The sequence below is a fragment of the Cheilinus undulatus genome, linkage group 19 (genome assembly GCF_018320785.1).
Source record: "Cheilinus undulatus linkage group 19, ASM1832078v1, whole genome shotgun sequence".
Classification (NCBI taxonomy): domain Eukaryota; kingdom Metazoa; phylum Chordata; class Actinopteri; order Labriformes; family Labridae; genus Cheilinus; species Cheilinus undulatus.
Window position 1 is genome coordinate 6,330,027 of NC_054883.1, and position 23,736 is coordinate 6,353,762.

A 23,736-nucleotide genomic window follows, 5' to 3' on the forward strand; every position below is an offset into this window, starting at 1 on the left:
GTTTCCTCTGTATTGACTACAACTTTATCACATTTTCTTCAGTTTCTTGACTGTTATGAAGACACAACTTGGTCTCAACTGTTTTGAAGCTGAAAGGTTTGATTCAGTACAGTTTGGTACATTTTAAAGCAGTAGATCCTGAAGTTGCTAGTATTTCTACAGCCAGAGTCCACCTGGCCCAAGTGGCTTCCTCCATGGTTGAAAAAATAAGCCAATACTGCAGTGCAAAAAACTGCAGTTTCCTCTTGAGGCTGTCTGCAGAAGCCCACTCTTCTTCACAGAATTGTTTAAACTCAGCCGTATTGGAGGATTTTTCGAGCATGAACTGCCCGTTTAAGGTCACACCACAGCATCTCAATTGGACTTAAGTCCGGACTTTAACATGGCCATTCCAAAACCTTAATTTTATTTATTGAGCCATTCAGAGGTGGATTTGCTGGTATGTTTCAGGTCGTTGTCCTGCTACATAACCCAAGAGCGCTTGAGCTTGAGGTCATGAACTGATGGCCTGACGTTGGCCTTCAGGATTTTCTGGTAGACAGCAGAATTCATGGTTCCATCAATCACACCAAGTGGTCCAGGTCCTTAAGCAGCAAAGCAGCCCCAGACCATCACACTGCCACCACCATGTTTGACTGTTGGCATGATGTTCTTTTTATCAAATGCTGTTATTTTTTTTTTACTCCAGATGTAACGGGCCGCACACCTTCCAGAAAGTTCAACTTTTGTCTCGTCAGTCCACAGAATATTTCTCCAAAAGTCTTGGGAATCATCAAGATGTTTCTTGGCAAATGTGAGACGAGCCTTTGTGTTCTTTTTTGTCAGCAGTGGTTTTGGCCTTGGAACTCTCCCATGATGCCATTTTCTGCCTGTTGTCTTTCTTATGGTTGAGTCATGAACTCTGACCTCAACTGAGGCCTGCAGGTCTTTGGATGTGGTTCTGGGTTCTTTGTCGACCTCCTGGATGAGTCATCGTTGCACTCTTGGAGTCATTTTGGTTGACTGACCACTCCTAGGAAGGTTCACCACTGTTCCCAGTTTTCCCCGTTTGTGGATAATGGCTCTGACCATGGTTCCCTGGAGTCTCACAGCCTTGGAAATGGCTTTGTAACCTTTTACAGACTGATAGATTTCAATTACTTTGTTTCTCATTTGTTCCTGAATTTCTTGGATCGTGGCATGATGCGTTTCTTTTAGAGATCTTGTAGCCTACTTCACTTTGTCTGACAGCTTCTATTTAAGGGATTTCTTCAGTCAACAAATCTGGTGGGAATCAGGCCTGGGTGTGGCAAGTGAAAATGAACTCAGCTTTCTAAGAACTGTGATTAATCACAGTTAACTCATGATTTAACAAGGGGGGAATTGCTTTTTCACATAAGGCCAGATAGGTTTGGATGTTTTCTCCCTTAATAAATAAAATCATCAATCACAAAAGTGATTTTTGCATAATATGTTCCCTTTAAGAAGCTGTAAAATGCAGCAGCTGTTTTTGGATATAATTTGGAGTAATCCTCTTGATATCCACTACTGTGTAGTCAAAGTTGTTTATTTTACTCAGTATTTGTTTATTTTTTTAAGTAGTGAGGAACAATACTTCACCTAAAATGAACTTGAGTAAAAGTAAAATTTAAATTTAGATTTAAAAAATTTACTAAAAAAGTACAATAAACTACTCAGTTGCAGTAATTTGAGTAAATGTAATCAGTTAGTTTCCAGCTCTGCTGGTTCTGAGGAGTTGCATTGAATCTCAGGGATTATGGCCGCCATACTGGAAATCTGAGCTTACACTATCAATATGGCCGCTGCCATTATTAAATTGTAGGTCCTCCTCAGAAACTGATGTTATATTATCATTGCATGGATTCTTTATTGTGTACTGTATGATTCTGAGTGTTTTTGAATGTTAAAACCGTGTGTTGCTACCATTCTTGATTAGGTCGCCCTTGAAAAAGAGCACTATGGTCTCCATTGGCCTAACAAGGCTAGGTAAGGGTTAAGTAAGGGAACCACTGGCTGATGTCACTGAAGCTACACCCATGTTTGGTACAGTCTGTGGTTTTTTTTTTTGGTTGTATTTTGGCTTCATTTGATTTTCAGCAGAAATTCTGAGGAAAGAGTGAGAGAATGAATACAAGACGAACAAGCATGGGTGGAAAGATTACACATAAATATGGTTTATAAAGTGCAGAACCAGGAAGATATCATTAACACTGCTCAATTCTCATAAAACAGGAATCCATCAAAAGCAAAAAAAAAAACTCATCAGGTTAAAAGTTCATGTAGTTGCAGAGTCAAAGCATTATTATTGAAGTTAAATGTCAGACTTTGAGTCAAATACACTGCTGAAGAAAGCAGTAACTCTTGGATTGACAGCTTTTTGGAATAAGTGTTTAACACTCACAGTTGTTTGATTCTCTTTCTCCATCTCTACCCACAGATTAACAGCTCTGGCTCCACAACAAAGAGGCTCCTGAAGCACCGAACCCACTTGTTGTTCTACAGTATTCTGACCATCCCAAAGCTCCAGCGCTCAGACCGAGGGCTTTACACGTGCCGTGTCACCAGTGGGGAGAAAACCAAACAACAGAAAGTCAATGTCACCGTTTTTGGTGAGTGTTTTCCTCTGAAGCTTACATGTAGACACACATTTAAAGCTTATGTGAGAAACTATTGGTGCATGGTGGTTTTGGCACCTGATGTGGTCAAACTTGTCCTCTCTTTGTTGAAAGTTTCCTGCACATGTGGAAGAGTGGAGTAGTGTATCCTTTTCTGTTAAAAAATCTTTTCCTGTTCTCTTTTAACTGTCACATTGATTATTCTGAAGAAAATGTAAAACACTCTCTGGCATTAGAAGTAAATGCAGTATATAGAAGAAGTTTACTCTATGCTGATGATCTTGTTGTGTAGGTCTGCACACATATGGACAATCGATTCATTTATATTTTTAAATGAAACACTGGAAAACTTTTCATTAAATTAAAGAAAATATGTGCATGCATTTCCTGTTTCCAGACCATCCATTCATCCGCCTGAAGCCAAGACATAGGTCTGTGATGGAGGTACAGGCAGGAGTGAAATCATACAAAATCACCCCCAAACTACGAGCGTTCCCTGCCCCTGAAGTCGTCTGGTAAGAGCTTACTTTGATCCCTCAATCACACCTAACAGCCTTTTGTCTCAAGTTTCCCACCCTGTTCTTGCCTCCAAGTCTTTTATCTATATTAATCTCTGCCAAACTTCCTCAGCACCATTTCCTTGGAAAGGCAAAGCTCAGTTTGTTTTAGCAACCAGACTGTAATGCTAATCATGTTTTGTATAAAATATTCTTAGTAACTGTGTTACCTCATAAGTCCTTTTTCCACTATCTGGATGGTTTTTATTACTGTTTCTGTGATATTTTGCTCAGAGGTCTTTTGTTCTGACAGGTTCAAGGATGGCATGGTTGCAGCTGAGCAGTGCTCCAGATACCACATGAATGGGAGTTCCCTGGTAATCCGGGATGTTGCAGAGGAGGATGCTGGAAAGTACACCATCCTGGTACGAATCCAGGAACACGGGCTGTACCAAAATCTCACACTTACACTTGTAGTCAATGGTGAGAAACCCTGACCATTTTTTATTTGCTAACTCTCTTTGGCACTTTCTCTGGCTAGGTGATTAAATTTCTTCTATTTGTTTTTTGTGTGTGCTGACAGTGAGTCCTCAGATAGGTGAGAAAGCAGTGTCTACACAAGACCCAGGCTCAGTGCCACGGGGGAGCAGACAAGCCCTCCACTGCACATCCCACGGGGTCCCTCCTCCTCACATTCAGTGGCTCTGGCATCCTTGCCCGCCAAAAGGACTGTAAGTACGACTCAATGAAGTGTGCACATTAAGGTCCTCAAAGCCTCAAACCTGAGCAGAAAAGGGAAAAGCAAAAAGCGACAAGCAACGGGCCAAAGGTTTTCTTTAAGTAGAAAAATGGCTGAAAATTCTTAAACAAAACAAAAACACAATTTTGCCATAAACACACAGCTACAGCCCAAAAGATTGTCTACTAAGGCTGCAAAATCTGAAAGGTCTAAATCAAAAAGAAATGCACTAAACATGCAATGCGGTGGCATTGTGCAGAAGTGCCCAAACTTTTATCTTTAAGGCCATGTGCAAAAAATTACAAGGATGACTGGGACACTTTGATATCCTGCACCTTTAGTCTATTAAATTAGATAAACTAATCAGGTGTAAAAAGAAAAAAATGAAATAAAACCATAGCCTAAATCACTGCTTTTTATGGCTAATGAGGCAAATAGCTATTTAAGGTATTTATTAAAGGCTTTTGGGTGGCCACTCTGATTTTAAGGAAGGCCCTAGTCGGCCCCGGCTACCCTAGGATCCGCCCCTGGTCAGGATGAGAAAATTGCTCCTTTCAACAGAGAGGCAAGACACTGATGCTCATCTCCACATTCAGACACAAAACAAGAGCAAACTGCATGAAGCATGCAAGCATTATGCTTGGAGTTGATTGGCATGACATGCTTTGTAAACTGGACCTTGAGATGGAACAGATAAAAGAGCATTTGAGCGCCATTCAGGCTGCCATTTGCTGCCTTAATCTTTTCATCTTTATCCATCAGGGCATTATGATACGAGATGATAATACTGTTTTGGTTGCCAGTAGGGCTGGGCAACTAATCGCAAATTAGATTAAATCACAATAAGGCCTGATGCAATTTTCAAGAATTTTTTCAGAAGTGGCAATATTTCTTTAACTTGAAATTGATCAAAATACCAGTTTAATAAATTGTGGGTTTTTTTGCAGCTGCACAGATTTTATGCACATTATGCAAACATTCAAGTGTCAATTTTTTTTATAATGGTTTACAAAAATCCTCCTTTTTGTGTTTTATGTTTTTCTTAATCAAAACTAGAAAAGTACTCGGAGAGCGCAGACCTCCGCCATTAACCCTATCTCCCAATAGTACAGAATCCTTATAAAAATTCCTGGATCCAGACAGTGATCTGGATCACTCCCAAATCTAATCAGTTCTTCCTTATGCCATTTCTGACATTTCCTCAAAATTTCATCAAAATCTGTCCACAACTTTTTGAGTTAAGTTGCCAACAAACTAACAAACAAACGAACAAACCCACATAACCTCCTTGGCGGAGGAAATGAGTGACATAAAAATGATAATACCTTTAAATAAAGCAAATGACATCACATTTGCAATACAAGCAAAAATAGTTAGCCCATTCTAAAACTGATGAAGCCTAGCGTTACTTCACAAAAGTCATACCCATCTGTGATCAGCTGGTAGCCCACCCCAGCCACCTCCTTTGTAGCTTAAAGCTTGTTGCACCCCCATATTCAGATTCATGCTACTATGGGTTAATTGCTTAAGAAAAAATTTCATTGTTTTCAATACACATGGTCTTATTTATGGAATTATTTATTTCTTGAATTTGTCAATAAATACATAAGATTAACCCAGGAATAATTGCATATTAAATCACAACCGCAATATTTGAGGAAAAAAATTGCAATTAGATTATTTTTCCAAAAGTTTAGCCTTAGTTGTCAGTATGTTTACAGTTTACGTCATCATAATAGTTTAGTAAAAAAAGCACATATAGACAAATTCTGTGGTCAAGATGTTTGTTTACACTTTTAAAATACTGCAGAGTGTGAAAACTAAAGTACAGTCAAGCACAAGTTCATGTTCTGGTGTGGGCTGTATTTAATTCTATTAGAATTTGTAGCTGGCCAGTGGGACAGGGGGCTGTATTTTGGCACATGGGCCATAGTTTGGACACCACTAGTGGTGAGGTCATGCAGAGGCCGTTGTCCACCCAAGTTCAATCTGACACTCTCCCTCTCTCTTTCCCCTATTTCATACTCTACCCATTGTCCTTGTCTAAATAAAGGCAAACACAAAAGCATGCTGCAAAACACAGGGAAACAAAAAAAAAAGAATGATTTGGCAGCAATTGTGCTGTTAATAAATAAATAAATAAATACATATCAAATGCAAGAGCAAAAAAAAAAAACAACCAATTAAAGAAAAATAATCCAATGCAACTGATTCTTGATTGAAGGATTGTAGGACTTTTTTATTAGCAGAGTTTTGTTAATATTATGTTTGTTCTTGTTGTTATTTTTATTTTGAATTTGCACTTTGCATTGCAATAATCCTGAATTTGAAGCTTATTTCTTTTAATAGAAATCTTTGGTTCAGTTGCTGCACATTTGTCCCTCATTGGCCACTACGGTAAAGAGAGCTGTGCTTTTTAGCACAGATGTAATTTCACTTTTTAAAAAATCTTAATTATTAAAAAGTGCAAATATTTCAGATAACAATCACATGTCAGGAAAAGCAAATGAGGCATTGAATTAATCGACAGCAAACATGAGCTGCCTTTGTTTTTGATTAGACATAATGAAACTAAAATTAAAAAACAAAATACGTCTTGGCTGTTAAAGCAAAAATTTCGTGTTAACATAAATATCAGAAATCTGTACTATCTTGTTTATGTTTTAAGTTGTAAGAGTGTGTGTGTTGGGTCTGTGTGTGTGTGTGATTTTGAAAAACGAGACATGTTTTGTCTATTTCAGCGTGTGTTCAGACAACATTTCCTTCTTGTAACCAGAACAGATGCCTTTGGGGGCCTTTCATGTGCGAGAATGTGTGAAAATGTATGTGCGTTTATTTATTCGTCTGCGTTTCATCATATGTGTGTTTGCTTGCTTGTGCAACTCTTTCTCCATATGTTTGTCCTGTTTGTTCCTTTCCATATGTTTGTTTAACTGCATTCAAATGCACAGCCTCTGTCATTGTGCGTGTGTGCTTGTGTGTGTGCGTGGTACATTCACAGACACAGTACACCGTGTATCTCAGACTTAAAAGGACAGAGAAAAAAAAACACACTTCAATAGAAGCCAGTTCCGTGCTCTCAGTCACGATTTGTTGGTTTCCAAATCAAACGCTATGATTTAATGAATTTCCTGTGCAGGACGCAGGGTGAGAGGCCTGTTTATTATTGTGATTGCACGCGGCATCCTGTGATGCTTTTCTTATATCTGACACAAACACTATATATAAAGTTCTCATGAGAAATGGCCCAGCCCAGGGATGCAGAGACAGTCTATGCAGTCAACTTACACACAAACACAGGAGTAGAGAAGCAGGCTCTTGGCGTTAACGTTGATTGAGTTGTTCTTGAAGGTCAGACACTTATTGTGTTGCTTATGACCGAGTCAGAGAGGTTAAGTATTACCTGAGAGCAGCCGCCCATGCTCGATCCCTCCTCTGAGACGTACTGACATCATCAGTGTACTTGACTCTTACCCCGGCACTCTGACATGGCGCCACGCCGAGGTTATTACAGTATGGCTCCATCCGTCTGTCCCCCAAAAATGCACTTAACATAATAATGTACATATTCTAGACTGACAGGTGATGCTAGAGTTACTCTTCTTAGATCAGAGTCTGTTAAGAGTGCGAAAATGTTACACTCAAACCAGAAAATCTGTTGCATTTTTTAGCGTTTCATTTCCAGATTTGCTTCTGAATATTATGAGCTGTGTATCTTCATGAAAGGGGTTACATGCAATCTGCTAACGGAAGAAAAATCCAAATGATTAATAAGGATTATCTATAAAGAAAATCAGTCTGTAACTGAAGTTTTAATTTGGTTGTTCAATTCTAAATTTTCAGATTTGAAATCAAAGTATGGCTGTGTCCAAAAGCAAACACTATCCTACTATTTACTCAGAAAACACTTACACATTTACTCCACATTTACATCAATCACATCTTTCCAGTTTAAGCAAGATTTAATACGCTAGCACCAAGTTATCTCAGCTGTTGTGTGGTATTTAGAGCTGAATGTATCATCAGCATCATGCCAAAACCCTGTATCTCCATTTTTCATTATCTATTTTTTCATAAATCAGTGTTATTGGTCAGATTTACATCTGTCAGTGGATTTTAACAAATTTCAAGCAACATAAAGATGCTGACAATGAACATTCAGTGTTAAATTATTACTTGAAAAATATGGTGGGGCAAGTGGTGATTTTGGAGACACAAGGTTTTGGCCTGACACAATTTGTTTGTTGCTGATGCAGCTATAGAGGTATTTAAATATAATTTGTTCACATTCAGAAAGTATTCCAATATGGTGAATTATTTGTATGCTAGTGTAGATGAGCAGTCTCATGCACATTCAGAGATTTTTGCATGCACTAAATTGCATGATGTGAATTTCAGAATGCACCACATACCCAATTTGAAGTCATACTTACGATGAAAAGTATAAAAGTGTTTGGTTTTGTACATAGCCTGTTTCTTAATGGCATAATGGCATATAGCGATGAAAACTTGAGTTACTCAGGAGAGTAGATAATGATGTAAATTTCCAAAAACTTGTAATTGCACATTGATGTTCCAGCAGATTTCATGCTGCCCTTCTCTAGCTGACTCCTGGTCCTCTGTAAAGCTCTGTTCTGGTTCTGCTTCAGTGTCTGTATTGAGTGTTTTCTGTAGACCAGTTTTTGCCTGGATCCTCACTAGGCCCCTTGTTCTTTGCAGCCCGGCTGCACCACAAGCCTGACGCCGCGCCGGAGGAGGCCCAGGGACAACGAACCAGGCTGGGCCAGGCTGATGGGGGGCCTCGCTCCTGGGTCCCGGGCCCGCTCCTGGGTCTGGCCCTGGGAACCACGGCGCTCTTATCTGGCCCGGGCAGGAGGCGCACTGGGCTTCCTGTGCGAAAATCAGAGCGCTTTTCCTCTCGTTGTTTGGCTTCCTCTCCGACTCGAGACGCTTCCCAGCAGCGTGATTGTCCCTTCGTCTTCAAACGTGGCACAGTCCACTTCCTCAAGAGCTTGATCTATTCTTGAGAACCCCCCACCACCCTTACACACCCCTTCCCCCCAACTCTGCTGCCCCCCACACATACCTCTCCGACCCCTCTCCGATCCCTCACCAGCTCTGCCCTCCACCCCAACCCTGCATCCTCCATGTCTACAGAAGAACAATCCCTAAGGCCTCCAGCACCACCTCCCCACACTCATCAGTGCTAGAACCCTCAGTGACACTACGGGATCCTTTATGATGATCCTGCGCTAAACTGTGGAAAGTGATGAAAATGACTTGGAACACTGCTGAGCAGTGACAACCAGGAGACACAAAGGAGAATAAACCACACCATGAAGGATATAAAGGCACCTGCTTTACTGATTATTTATTTATTACCTTCATTTTCCCCATTTGAGCGCTTCCCTCACATGTAGCCGTCCTGTAGTTTCATGCTTTTTTATATTACACAGACATTTTGAGCCAGAAGAAGTGCAATTCCATCCATCCACACGTCACATTTCTGGAGCTGCTTTGCTTGTTTTTTGTGTCCTAGAGTGGTACTATAATTGGTGCATGAACTGTGCCTGTCCTAAGCCCTGATCTGATTCTGACATCCACAAAAGCTGTGAGTTTCTGTTCCGATTTTTAGCCGTTGGTAAGAGGGTCAAATGTGCTCACCTTGGACAGGCAAAACAGGAGAGAGGACAAGCTTTGTGTTGCTCACTATGGGATGCCTACAGTTCTCTATATTAAAAAAAGACTGATGGTCAGCAGACGCCTACCATGTAGGAAGTCTGCATGGGCCAGAGACTATGACTTCCTCCATCATATTATGTCATCCTGTGTTGTAAAGTGTCATCCCATGTCAAAATGTCTTCTGTTTGTCAAATGAAGCTCATATAGCAGCGCTTTGTTTGAAATCTCAAAGTCTGTGTGCTACTACAAGCCATTTAAAGAGAATGAGTGCCTTAAGAGTATAAAGCAAAGTCCATTTATGTGTGCATGTGTGCAAGTGTGAGGTTGTGTGCAGAAAAGTCAGAGTGTATGGAAGCGCATGTGTGCAGTTTTACGGGTGTCTCCTAATGTGATGCATTCCTTGTATACAGATGTTCTATGAGTAATATATGATTCTAATATTTAATAATTTTATACGACTAACTTACATATGACGAATGACAATAATTGACAACTTTGTATGAAGATGTACTGAAGTGTTATATCCGTTGTTTGTGTTTTTGCATTAAACTTTGCTTATATTTGTGTACGCTTGTGTTTGGTTTATACGACTCCGTGGTTATTTTGGGGTATAGACAGGAACAGACGGGGACAGCGGTAAAAGAGTATTTTAAGCGGTGAAACAGGACAGGAGGAAAATGCAGGAGATGACCCCCACTGATACACGACTGAACAGTTCATTCATATTTCCAGGCGGCTGCTGCTCACCCTGTTGGCAGGCACACACTGTGCGAGTGCGGCTGTATGCATGCATGTTCATCTTCAGTTTCTAACTCTGTTTATGTCAACACATCCATCTGACTAATTCTATTTTTGTGTGCAAGTGCCGCTTTGAATGAGGAAGCCTTTCCTGAGGAGCGTGGGAGTCCTCGCTGGACTCTTGTCTGACTCTGAGAGGTGTGTGTGTGCGCGCGCGGTTGTGTGTGTGAGGTTGTAGTGTCATGCACAGGGTGGGTCGCTTTGTGCAGTCGCGCACTAGATGCCAAGAGGAAGAGCAATCAAGGAGCAAAGAGGAACCAACCTCAGGGAGGAGCTCAGGACAGACAGAAAAGGATGACGACAAGGATATAGACAGAGACATGGAGCAGAGAGGGGCAATGACACATCCATGAGCACGCAAAGGATCATTGGACAGAGAGGAAGCCACAGTTTACAACAAGAATGTGGTCTGTTTCTAAAGAATGCATCTCTGAGTTTATGACAGATAATTAAAGATAGTGTACCTACAGTTTTTAGCATTGTTTATAACTGGAATCATCGCCATCATCACTAACCCACTTGAACAATTATATGATTGAAGGGATATTTCAGTAATTTTGAGGTTGGGTTCTACACCACATTCCAAATTATTCTGCAAATAATAGTTTCCTCTGATTTTCCTAAAAAGTTGATGCAATTGACAGTATAATTTTCAAGTCATCAACCGTTAGAGCATAATTTCATAATTTCAAAAATAAAAAAACTCAGAATGCACCGCTCCAAATGGTTATGCACAACAGAGTTTCAAAACATTTTATAGGTTGTAAAGAACTGAAAATGGTCATTTGTTGAATTTGCAGCATTAGGAGGTCATATTTACTGAAATCAAAGCTATTTCAATCAAAAACATTTTAACAGGCCAAGTTACATATTAATGTAGGAGCCCTTCTTTGATATCACCTTCACTATTCTTGTATCCATTGAACATGTGAGTTTTTGGAGAGTTTCTGCTTGAATTTCTTTGCAGGATGTCAGAATATCCTCCCAGAGCTGCTGTTTTGATGTGAACTGCCTCCCACCCTCATAGATCTTTAGCTTGAGGATGCTCCAAAGGTTCTCAGTAGGGTTGAGGTCAGGGGAGGATGGGGGCCACACCATGAGTTTCTCTCCTTTTATGCCCATAGCAGCCAATGACACAGAGGGATTCTTTGCAGCACGAGATGGTGTATGTCATGCATGAAGATAATTTAGCTACAGAAGGCATGGTTCTTCTTTTTGTACCATGGAAGAAAGTGGTCAGTCAGAAACTCTATATACTTTGCAGAGGTCATTTTCACACCTTCAGGGACTCTACACAGCAAAAACTGGAGTGTTGAGTTCTCAGTGTTAAACATTTCAGTGTCGATTTTAACACTCAAAGTGTTATTTTAACTCCATTCAGAGTAAATGGTCTTCAGTGTTGGAGTTATTTGACAGTGCTAAATCAACCAGTGTTATTCCAACACTGTAGAGAGTCAGTTGATCCAAGCCCCACCTACTGCAATTTCAAATCTGGGGGGCAGAGTTTTCCCATCATGCCTTAGTGCAGAGTGTTAAGCTGGGTTCAGATGTTTTTAGATGTATTTAGATGATTAGCTGTGTTTAGATGTTGCCTGTTGTACAGGGGTCACTGCTGGGATTCACTTGCACATGTTTCTTGAATTATCTTGAGTTCCTAAGTTTTTGATGCATAAACACTTTTGCACCATGAGTGTAGTTGTCTTCTAGGTTGGTCAAGTCTTGGCTGTGGTGACAGGTTATTTATGACTGTGCAGTGAGAGCAGATTGTCATCCCAGGACAAGTTTTGTCTTTGAGTTCGTCTCACAACTCCCTGACTACTGTTGAATACCTCACAATGTCAGGTGACAGCCAATATTGACAAGTGTATTTGATTACCATCACCTATTTTGTGGAACTTACATGTCTTGTTTCTTGTTATCATCAGGTTGGTGGAAGAGGGGCAGTTGCTATCCACAGTATTTTACACCTGTTGAAATTAATTGTAATACACTCCTTAGTGTTAATTTTTTAACACTGATGCCAGTGTTGAGTACTATCAACACTACTCAGTGTTCACCAGTGTAAATTTTTGACACCATACAGTGTTGCAGTAACACTGGTTCAGTGTAAAAAAAGTAACACTTTGAAAAGTGTTAAATTAACACTCAAAAGAGTGGACACATATGCACACTTTTCTAGTGTTAGATTTAACACTCTCAGTGTTAATCTAACACTGGCGATTTTGCTGTGTAAAGGGGCCTACCAGCTCTCTCCTCATGATTCCCGCCAAACTGACTCCTCCCCCTCCTTGCTGATGTTGCAGCCTTGCTGGGACATGATGGCCATCCACCAGCCATCCACTACAACTGTAGTATAACTTTATTAACCTTAACTACCTTGTCTTCTAGAGATGGGATTTAGGGCTCTTTGAAGGGAGCCGGATCTTATGGAGCCGTTCCTTTCAAAGAGCCGTTCAAAAAACTGGCTCATTTTATATTTTATTATTTAAGAAGCTTGCCAGGGGTTAACTCATTTTATCTGGGAAATAATCATTGGAAGGAATGATAGGGGACAATTTGGGTCAGAATCATTCAAACATAGTTATCCCACAAATATATATTCTATTGTATTATTGATAAGATCACTGGAAACATCTTTAAGAAATGTAATGAACAAGAGAAAAATAAAAAAAACCACATACTGCGTAGTTCTGTGCTGTTAGTATTGCATGCATATATGTAGTACACCTGAGTGATTTTAGTGCAAATTTTAGAGAAAACATTTCATACAAGAATATTTTGCTAGAAAAACTCAACACTTTAAAAAAAAGAATATTTCAAGTATTAGAAAAATAGATAAAACTATAATAAATGAAAGAAAAATGAACAGCCTACTAGTACTACTAGTATTTACACTGCAATGGACTGGTGACCTGTTGTAGTGCATATAGCTGCCTTGTAAAAACGTTAAACCCTGCAGAGGACTCTGAACTGTCCTTGGGTGTATCGTCCTCTCACTCTGTGGAGTAACAAAGGAGGAGCTTATGTGTGCATCTGTGTCAAACAAAGGGATAAAAAAAACGAACGGCTCACAACTGTGAACCGGCTCCTGTCGTTTGTGTTAAAGAGCCGTTCATAAGATTCGGATCGTTCATGAACGTCACAACTCTATTGTCTTCAAATTCTGACAATATTTTTGCCACAATTGTCCATTAACACCATCAGTATGGATCTATAACATCACAATGGCATTTAACTTTCACAGACTGCATGAAAAAGTGTATTTTCTTAGAGAACAACATGGATGTCTCTGGATGGGAGAAATTGTTGCTCCATCTGGCAATTCGGGCTCTTTTCACTTCTTTGATTCAGTGGATTGAGCTTCTGAGAATGTGCAGCTTTTTGCTTTACGGGATCCTATCTAGGACAATATTAATGCTCTGGTGCATTTGTCCTATAGACTGTAAATAGAATTGGACAAAGCCTGTGTGATGTCAGCCGTCTGATTACAATAGGCAGACTCAAACAGCTATTTCCATATTGAAATAGCTGTCAATTGAACTTTGGATCAACCTAACAGCCCACCCATTAGCTGGACTTCCTGTCAGCTTGCTAGCTAGCATTCCTGAGGACCATTTTCATATCCATGAAAAATCATATCTTAAGTTGTTTTATGATGCATGGTTGAAGCACAATACATACCTAGACATGCCTCACCATCTGAGAACAACTAAATTACATAAAAAAGCTAAAACTTACCTTTTTCTCAGGCTAAACTTTAGCCATATCAGCCTTATTCACAGATGCTGATTCAAGCAATCTGCTGTAGCCAGTCTAAACTATTCTGTAGCTGTTTATAGTCATATTTACACCAAATTCTCCAAAATTATGCATACTAAATAAAGGCACTGTTAAGAATACACAAAATACTGCAGTAAAAATCTAGCTGTCTAAGAGGTTGTTTATTTATTTTTAATATTTTGATACCTAATGATAATGTAAGGTTTAAAAGTGGTTGTCCAAAAATACCAGTGCAAACATATGTGCATGCATAGTCATTTTAATCAGGCATGGTTGTACAAATTCCCAAGGCACACCTTAACTAGCCTCAAGGCACACAGTATGAGAACAACTGATCTAATCCATAGTTGTTTTTGTTTGTTGTTTTCTTCTTTTACGAGCAAAAAATGGCTACAATCACATGAGCAATCACCCGTCATATTGTGGTTTGTTTGGTATTCATCCACTTCCTAGATCTTAGCCAGCTAACTGGATGCTAGTTGAATATTTTACCAAGTAAAAACTGTTAGCCAAAAGTGGCATGCTGTAACTATTGACAAGAACTTCATTTACTCCTACGACACGTTCCACATTATTATGCAGATTGGATTTTAGTGTCATAAACATTCAATTTTTTGTTTTTCAGTTAAACTCATAGATGGTATTGTGTCAGGGCTCTTTGGATCACTGAAATCAATCTCAGACACCTGTGATCATTAGTTTGTCAGGTGAGCCCAATTAAAGGAAAACTACTAAAGAAGGATGTTCCACATTATTAAGCAGGCCACAGGTTTCAGCAATATGGGAAAGAAAAAGGATTTCTGCTGATGAAAAGTGTCAAATAGTGTAATGTCTTGGAAAAGGTATGAAACTATATTTCACAAAAAATTCAGCATGATCATTGTACTGTGAAGAAATTTGTGGCTGATTCAGAGCACAGACGGGTTCATGCAGATAAAGGCATAATGAGGAAGGTTTCTGCCAGACAAATTCATCAGATTAGGAGAGCAGCTCCTAAAATGTCATTACAAAGCAGCAAACGGGTATTTGAAGCTGCTGGTGCCTCTGGAGTCCCATCAACCTCAAGGTGTAGGATCCTTCAGAGGCTTGCAGTCGTGTATAAACCTACTATTCAGTCACCCCTAACCAATGCTCACAAGCAGAAACGGTTGCAGTGGGCCCAGAAATACATGAAGACTCATTTTCAAACAGTCTTGTTTACTGATGAGTGCCGTGCAACCCTGGATGGTCCGGATGGAGGAATAGTGGATGGTTGGTGGATGGCCACCATGTCCCAACAAGGCTGCAACGTATATAGAGTTTCTGACTGACCACTTTCTTCCATGGTACAAAAAAAAGAACCGTCCCTTCCATAGCTAAATTATCTTCATGCATGACAATGCACCATCTCATACTGCAAAGAATCCCTCTGTGTTATTGGCTGCTATGGGCATGAAAGGAGAGAAACTCATGGTGTGGCCCCCATCCTCCCAAAAACTGACTCTCCAAAAACTCACAAGTTCAATGGATGCAAGAATAGTGAGGGTGATATCAAAGAAGGGCTCCTATGTTAACATGGAACTTAGCCTGTTAAGATGTTTTTGATTGAAATATCTTTTGATTTCAGTAAATATGACCTCCTAATGCTGCAAATTCAACACATGACCATTTTGAGTTCTTTACAACCTATAAAATGTTTTGAAACGGTTGTGCATTATCATTTGAAGCAGTGCATTTTTAGTTTTTTATTTTTGAAGAAAAAAATAGTTATCTTTGGGAGGTTTGTTCAAAAAAATTTGAATTATGCTCTAATAGTTGATGACTTGAAAATTACACTGACAGTCATTTGTCTGATTATTTAGGAAAATTGGAGAAAAATATCATTTGCATAATAATTTGGAATGTAGCGTAAATATCCACCATAGAGCGTTCATTCCCTTAATGGCAGGTATTCAACAATTTTCAACTCTTAAAACAATCAGGAAATACAGAAAATGAAGTTTAGCTTTAGCTGAAACAACAAGGCTAGCTGTTATGGTGAACTTGCTAGCTAGTTTAACAATGAAGCTATCCTGTCAACTGTACATCATTATTTTAATATGAAACAATACATTCAGTTGCAAGGCTCTTGAGTATTAAGGATTGACTGGCTCATCACTATATCAATATTTTGGGGGTTTGTATTGATTTTACTCTATTTTGTCGGCTAAATGTAAAACAGATTTTGAAAAAGGGCTTGCATAGTTTTGATCTTGCATCATACAGCAACGTGCATGATTAAACCACAAATCTGATTGCTCAGGGACCAGTTCCCATAACTTCACTAGTGCGCAATCTATGGATTTAGAGACAGGAACTCTTGTCCTGGAAATGTGGGATGAGTTATTAAGAATGGAAGGAAGTTGATTCACAAGCTGACAATACCACCTCTGCATCCTCATTCCAGTTTCACAGAAGCTCTGAAAAGATCTCTATTGTCAGCTCGCAGGACAGAGTAAGAGGATGTGATGCTATTGAAAATAAAATGGTGGTGATGATGATGATTAAGAAAATATCAGACCATAATGATCAAGGCGTTTCTCTGATCTTCTGGACTTCCTCCTGCTGAGCACAGCTGGGAAAAACACATTTACACCTGGTGTCAGCATAAAGTGACAAACATATGTTAACACAGCTGAGCTCTCCTCCTCCTCCTCCTCCTCCTCCTCCTCCTCTTTCAAGGTGTGAGAGTCCAACGTCCTCCTTGTTTTGGAGTCCTGTGACAGAAGGAGTCTTCACCACATCCACAGGCAACCACATCCTGAGTGTAGCACACAGGCAGGAAGTTCTTCAGGGGAAAAAAAAGGTAGGTAATGCTCTGAAATAGACTATTTATAAAAGGAAGAGCCATCCTGCATTTGTGACAGGATTGTAACTTACTATTCTCCTTATACTCTTGATAGGGCTGTTATTATCAGATTCATAACATGAGTAATGCATCGCCTATATGGAATATGTCAAATAAAGCACACAAGTTCAGCAGATTTGAATTTCCGTTGTAAATCAATGAATGAAAAATTTTATTTCAGTTATAAACATTTTAATAAAAACATGCATCAAACATGATCATTTTACATAAAATCTATCAATCAACACAGATCCAAAGAATAACCCAGAGAATCAGCGATACAATGAAATTTAATACAGTCATTTGGTTTCAATTCACGTTGTAACCTTTTATTAATTTACATTTTCAAGTCTTTTTGAATGGTGACAGAATTACACTAACCTTGCAAAGCAGATGGATACATCCGTTTCCGTGTTTCTCACTGGCGAATCCATCTTGCAAAGCTCCCGGCTGAACCGTTTGGGCCCGGCTAGAAAGTGAAAGGACCAATCAGCGATGAGGGGCAGTACTTTCAGGCATGGCAGAGTCGAGGCGTAAGCAAGCAGCAACAAGAGGCAGGTACAATTATGGCGGAAGAGCTAAGCGTGGATGCTGCTAAAGCGCCAGTTTGTCAGAACTTGCCGACATTTCTTCGCGAAAAGAAGAACAGAAGTGAGTTGTTTCCTTTTCAAAAACGAAAAAAGTCGTGACGTGACATGTCTACGGTTGCCATGGATCAGGTTATTCCTCGGTAGCTGCGCACACGCACCTCAGGTTGGGGCTACGTCACGTGTTTTGTTGCTCTGATCGGCCCGTAAAGATGTGACGATAGAATGTTTGTCCAATCACACTCCAATTTTTTTTTTCAAATCGTCTGCCCTTTACCAGATGTTTAGTTTTGAAGGTTTCCCAGATGGATGTGTGAAACAAATCCATCTAGCGTGTCAGGTTAATCACTGCTAATAATGTTGAGTGATTACTCCTGAAACCTTATTCATTGTCATTCAGTCACTCATATTTCTCAGCAAAGGTATTAAGTCTCTTTACAAATAATTTTTCAGTAATTTTAGACCATTGGGACAGTGAAGAGACTGGTCTATAGTTTAAGTAGATTCTTTCACTGAGATTGACCTAAAATGCACCAGGCTGTATATAAATCAAAAGACATTAGAAAAAGCTCACTGTAGTGCTTCCTTTGTTACACACATTCATGGACACACCTCTATCTTGACACTTATCGTTAGTTTGCATGTTGAGCTGCCCACTGAGCTGGAAGTGGGCAGGAGGTCCGGCTCAGAGACCTCTATTGTCTCCTTAGTGGGCCAGTGGAAATTCTGATTCCTGCCATCAGTGGTAGAGGTAACAGGCCTGAACCTGGCGTGAATATTTGTGTATGTGTGTGTGCAGAGCGTGAGTTTTGTTAATGAGGATGTTTGTGGTTTCTATAGACGGTGGGGGTTCTGACTGTGGCAGAGGCCTTTGTGTCTGGAGTGTATCGCTGTGTTGCCTCCAACTCTGCAGGCTCAGACCAGCTCGACTTCCACTTCTACGTTACAGGTGAACAGAATGAATCACGTCCTCACATTGTAGATCAGATTTCCACATCTGGCATTGTTCTGGTCTTCCTAAGAACTTTAACTTAATATATCCATTTTAATTTCCTCCTTTCTCTCTTTCTCAGACTGTTGTTGCTTCAAATTTCTAGTTTCAGTCTCATGCCTGTCATCCATTGCACTTCACTCCCACTGCTTACTGTAAATAATGCTGTGACTGTATCAGCTGATCCTCATGACCTGTTGCCATTACTTCTACAGATGTTTCATTTAGAATAATAACTAAACAGACCAAATAGACCAAAATGGACCCAAACATTTTTATGTTGGACTGAAGAATTTGAATCAGACATTTAACCTAACTCAAATATTGCATACTGAGTAATGAGGTGAGAGCTAAAGGCTGGAAGGATTTTATTGACACCTTCAGAGCCAGAGAGAAAGTGACCTCACGTATTCAGAGAGACCTGTTTTATTTTATCATTATTGAGAGTACGCCAAAATCAACCTGCTAGAGATCACAGGCCAACGTGCCTCCAGCTAACACCCATCCATGAAAACATGTCACACTAGTCACAATCTATACACAACCCCAATTCCAAAAAAGTAACTACAAATATAATGCAATGATTTGCAATCCCCTCAAACCCATATTCTATTCTCAGAAGAACATAAACAACATATCAGATGTAAAAACTAAGATGTTTTACCATTACATGAAAAATACTTGCTTATTTTGCATTTGATGGCAGCAACACAACAAGTAGAGACAGTGTAATGAAAGGCAGGAAAAGTAAGGGTACTAATTAAAAACAGCTGGAGGAGCTTGGTTCATTGGTAACAGGTCAGTAACATGACTGGGTATAAAAGAAGCATTTGAGAGAGGCACAGTCTCTCAGAAGTAAAAATGGGCAAAGGTTTACCTATCTGCAAAAAAATGCATCTAAAAATTGTGAAACAGTTGGAGAAAAATATTCCTTGAAGTAAAATGGTGGCAACTTTTAATACCAGTGTTAATGTTGGCAGGTATTCTTAATTTTAGTCTTAGATTAAGTACATTCTAGTTTTAGTCACATTTTAGTCATTTCTACTCTTTATGGTTTAAGTCTAGTTTTAGTCGACAAAAACTCAAAACATTTTTGTCTAGTTTCAGTCAGTTTAAGGTCCTTTTACTTAAAGGTCACATATTATGCAAAAATAGCTTTTTCAGGCTTTTCTAGCAAAAATATGTGCCCCTGGCCTGTCCACAATCCCCTCAAATAAAAGAAAAGTCCAGTCCCTCCCTCCCTCTCTTTCTCCACCTTTCAGAAATTGTGTGCCGAAATAAGCCGTTGTCAGATTTTCCCTTCATGATGTCATGTGGAGAGTTAGCCCCACCCCCAGGTTCAGTTTGCCCTCCACACTTGAAAGTTCTGTCCTCTTCCTGGAGAGCCACATCCACTAAACCAGCGAGGGGTGGAGTCAGGGGTGGAGTCAGACAGCTCATTAACACTTCAAGCCACAGACACAGAAACAGCTCATTCTGAGCAGGGCTGAAACAGAAAGGTTTTTAGACATGTAAAAATCCAATACTGGAGTATTTTTTCAGCAAAAACTTTCACAGGCATGTTTTGGGGACCTCTGAGACCAATATAAAGTTGTCTAAAAAGGGCAAAATATGTCCCCTTTAAGTATTAATTTTATCCAAACTTTAATTCCCTTTCCTAAATCTAGTGCCAGATCATATTTTGCCACCTTTTTACAGCTTTTGTGCCCATTTTTACCACCTTATGCTTCTTTTTGCCCATTTTAGTCACTTTTCACAGGTTTTTTTTTTTTTTTTTTTGATGTTTTTGTGATGCTTTTGACCATTTTTGCCACCTGTAACTCATTTTTTTTACCACTTCACACCCATTTTGCCACATTCTCCCCATTTTTGTCACTTCTTTTTGAACTTTTCACCCATTTTTTACACTTTTATCCTGCTTTTTGCTAATTTTTGCCCTTTTTTACCTATTTTCAACACTTCTCACCCATTTAAGCTGCCTGTTTCAATTAAATGCAATTTTTGCTCATTTTCTCACCTTTTTTTCTGATTTTTGGCCATTTATCCCAACTTTTTTCAGATTTCTGCCACTTTTTGACATTTTTTTGCCACCTTTAACTCATTTTTTTGGTCACTGCCCACCAATTTTTGCAATATTCTGCCCTTTTTGCCACTTTTCTCCTGGTGTTTTTTGCTTTTTGACACTTTAGCCGCTTTTAACTTATTTTAATTGCCCCTTTTCAACACTTAGATTGTGGCTCTTGCAAATGTATTTTTCAACAATTTGGCTCTTTGGTTGAGCAGGGATAAGTAACACTGTTATATAGTCCATATAGTTATTTTTTATGACTGCCATGGAGACGGTGTTGGGTAGCACCCTGCCAAACAGTATTTTTCACATTTCTCAGACGAAGCTTCATGGTGCTTGACAATCAAATGAAAGTCTGTGAGGATTTTCAGCAACAAGTTTAGATGTACAACTTTGTCTTAAAGGGGCTACACAATCCTTACAAACTTAAAATTCCTTACAGGAGCTTTGGATTAGGAGATTTTTTTTTTCAATCAGAAAATGTGAGTTTTTAAACTGGACGATACAAAGAAGTGGAATTTCTGTAAAATTCACATTTCTGGATATCCAGATGACAAAAAGAGGCCGTGTCAGTTTAGTCAGGGACAGTAATGTGGCTGGATATACTTGAGGCAAACATATCTCATAAACAGTCTGTAGTTTTGAATGTGATGTGAGGTTACACATCTGACAAGGAGTACAGGTAAGGGTTTTTTTCTGTCACTTTTGTTGATAAGTCTGTGTATAAGAGTGTTTGTGCGTACGCTGTTGATGTACTGGCAGGAGTGAAACAGGAACCTGGGGCTCTTATCGTTTCTCTTCCCTGTGCAGCGCACTTCCTTGGACTGGCAGGTCCGCTTTATTTCGGGAGGCCTTGGGGTGTTCGGGAAAGATAAACACTATCTGCCATCAGGAAACTCTCGAGCCGTTTCCACGGGAAGTTTCAAATGGCTAAAGTAAATAAAAGGCCTTTTTACTGTATTCCACTAGCTGCTTTTACCCACAATAGCCATTCAACATTGTCGGCCAAGGTTAAAAAAAAAATGGAGGATTGGTCCAATCAGCTGTCCTAGTTTCAGGCACCAGACAGGATCCAAATCCACATGCCGGGAAACTGAGAGGGCTAATCCATCAGATAGGAAATCAGCCAACTCGTTATATTTTGTTTATGAGCCCTGTATTTCCCTTAGATGTCCCAGGAGGCCTCAGTGTGACCCAGAGGGAGAAGCCTCGAGAGGGCGGAGATCTTCATCTCACCTGTGCTGCCAATAAGTACCTGTACACAGCGTTGTCATGGCAGCTGGTGAACGACACAGACGAGGCCCAGTCCTGGAGCCCTGCTCTGAGCACTCAGCAGTTCACCTCAGGCCAGTTCTCCAACACTCTGGACCTGCTCATCAGGAACTTGACAGCCAGAGACTCTGGGACCTACAGGTGCTCCGCCCACCACATCATCACCGGACAGGAGACGCACCTTGATACACCTGTGGTGGTCACAAGTGAGTATTCCCATCCCATCTCCTCATCTACTCCATCACTGATTATGACCTCAGTATTGTACAAAATTCATTTCTATCTAGATTCAGCAAAAATAAAAAGTCTATATTATGAAAATAGTTAAATTAATGGTTAAAGCCTCTTTGTCCTTCATTGTTTATTGCACTGAATGTGCCTCAGTCAATTCTGTGCTCCTGCCCTGTTAATGACTTCATCCAGTCTCAACAGCTTTTTTTTTTCCATACAAGACAGTCTGGTGGCAGACCTTTCATCTGAGATGCCATATATCTCTCATATATATGCAATAGGATTAATCCTCCATTTAGGGTTAGGGTAAGGTTTAAGGAAAGGGTTAGGATGCCAAAAGTTACAAATTCATTACAAAATATTTATTAAAGCCCAGTAACAGTCTGCTAACAGGAGACACAGTTTTCCTCAATAAAAAAATTCTAACACAGCAGGCGTAGCTCACGTAGCTTTGTTAGCTGTGAAAATAACATAGATAAGAGAACTACATAGATAACAAAGCTACATAAATAACAGAGCTACATAGACAACAAAGCTACATAAATAACAGAGCTACATAGATAACAAATCTAGATAAATAACAGAGCTACATAGATAGTGGAGCTACATAGATAACAAAGCTTCATAGATAACGAATTAAATAGATATCAGAGCGATAAAGATAACAGAGCTATATTAATAACGAAACTACAAAGATAAAGGAATTAGATCAATAACGAAGCTACATAGATAACAAAGCTAGATAAATAACAGAGCTACACAGATAACAAAGCTTCATAGATAAAGAGCTACAAAGATAACGGAGCTACATAGATAATGGAGCTTCATAGATTACGAATAAAATAGATAAAGGAGCTACATAGATAACAGAGCTATATAGATAACGAAGCTATATAGATAACAGAGCTACATAGATAACAGAGCTATATAGATAACGAAGCTAAATAGATAACAGAGCTACATAGATAACAGAGCTACATAGATAACAGAGCTACATAGATAAATGAATTAAATAGATAACGAAGCTACATAGATAAAGGAGCTACATAGATAACAAAGCTACATAGATAACAGAGCTACATATTTAATGATGCTTCATAGATAACGGAGCTTCATAGATATCAGAGTTACATAGATAAAGAAGATTTATAGATAACGGAGCTACATAGATAACAGAGCTACATAGATAACAGAGCTATATAGATAACGAAGCTACAAAGATAAAGGAGCTATAAAGATAACAGAGCTATATAGATAACGAAGCTACATAGATAACAGAGCTATATAGATAACAAAGCTACATAGATATTGGAGCTACATAGATAACAGAGCTATATAGATAACGAAGCTACAAAGATAAAGGAGCTACATAGATAACGAAGCTACATAGATAACGGAGCTACATAGATAACAAAGATACATATAATGAAGCTTCATAGATAGCGAAGCTACATAGATCATGTAGCTACATAGATAACGAAGCTACATAGATAACAGAGCTACATAGATAATGAAGATACATAGATAACGAAGCTTCATAGATAACGAATTGAATAGATAACGGAACTACATAGATAACAGAGGGATATAGATAATGAAGCTACATAGAT

General features: G+C 39.4%; 1 protein-coding gene across 1 annotated transcript in view; it reads left to right on the top strand.

Moving 5' to 3' along the window:
- The window catches only part of flt1 (fms related receptor tyrosine kinase 1), a 77,697-nt gene that overhangs the window by 23,766 nt on the left and 30,195 nt on the right, over window positions 1-23,736 (top strand). The window contains exons 7-13 of the mRNA XM_041813976.1: window positions 2,438-2,609; window positions 3,013-3,130; window positions 3,426-3,595; window positions 3,696-3,843; window positions 16,812-16,935; window positions 18,405-18,513; window positions 21,793-22,101. Coding sequence (XP_041669910.1) covers window positions 2,438-2,609; window positions 3,013-3,130; window positions 3,426-3,595; window positions 3,696-3,843; window positions 16,812-16,935; window positions 18,405-18,513; window positions 21,793-22,101 — 1,150 coding nt within the window. The remainder of the gene's footprint in view (window positions 1-2,437; window positions 2,610-3,012; window positions 3,131-3,425; window positions 3,596-3,695; window positions 3,844-16,811; window positions 16,936-18,404; window positions 18,514-21,792; window positions 22,102-23,736) is intronic.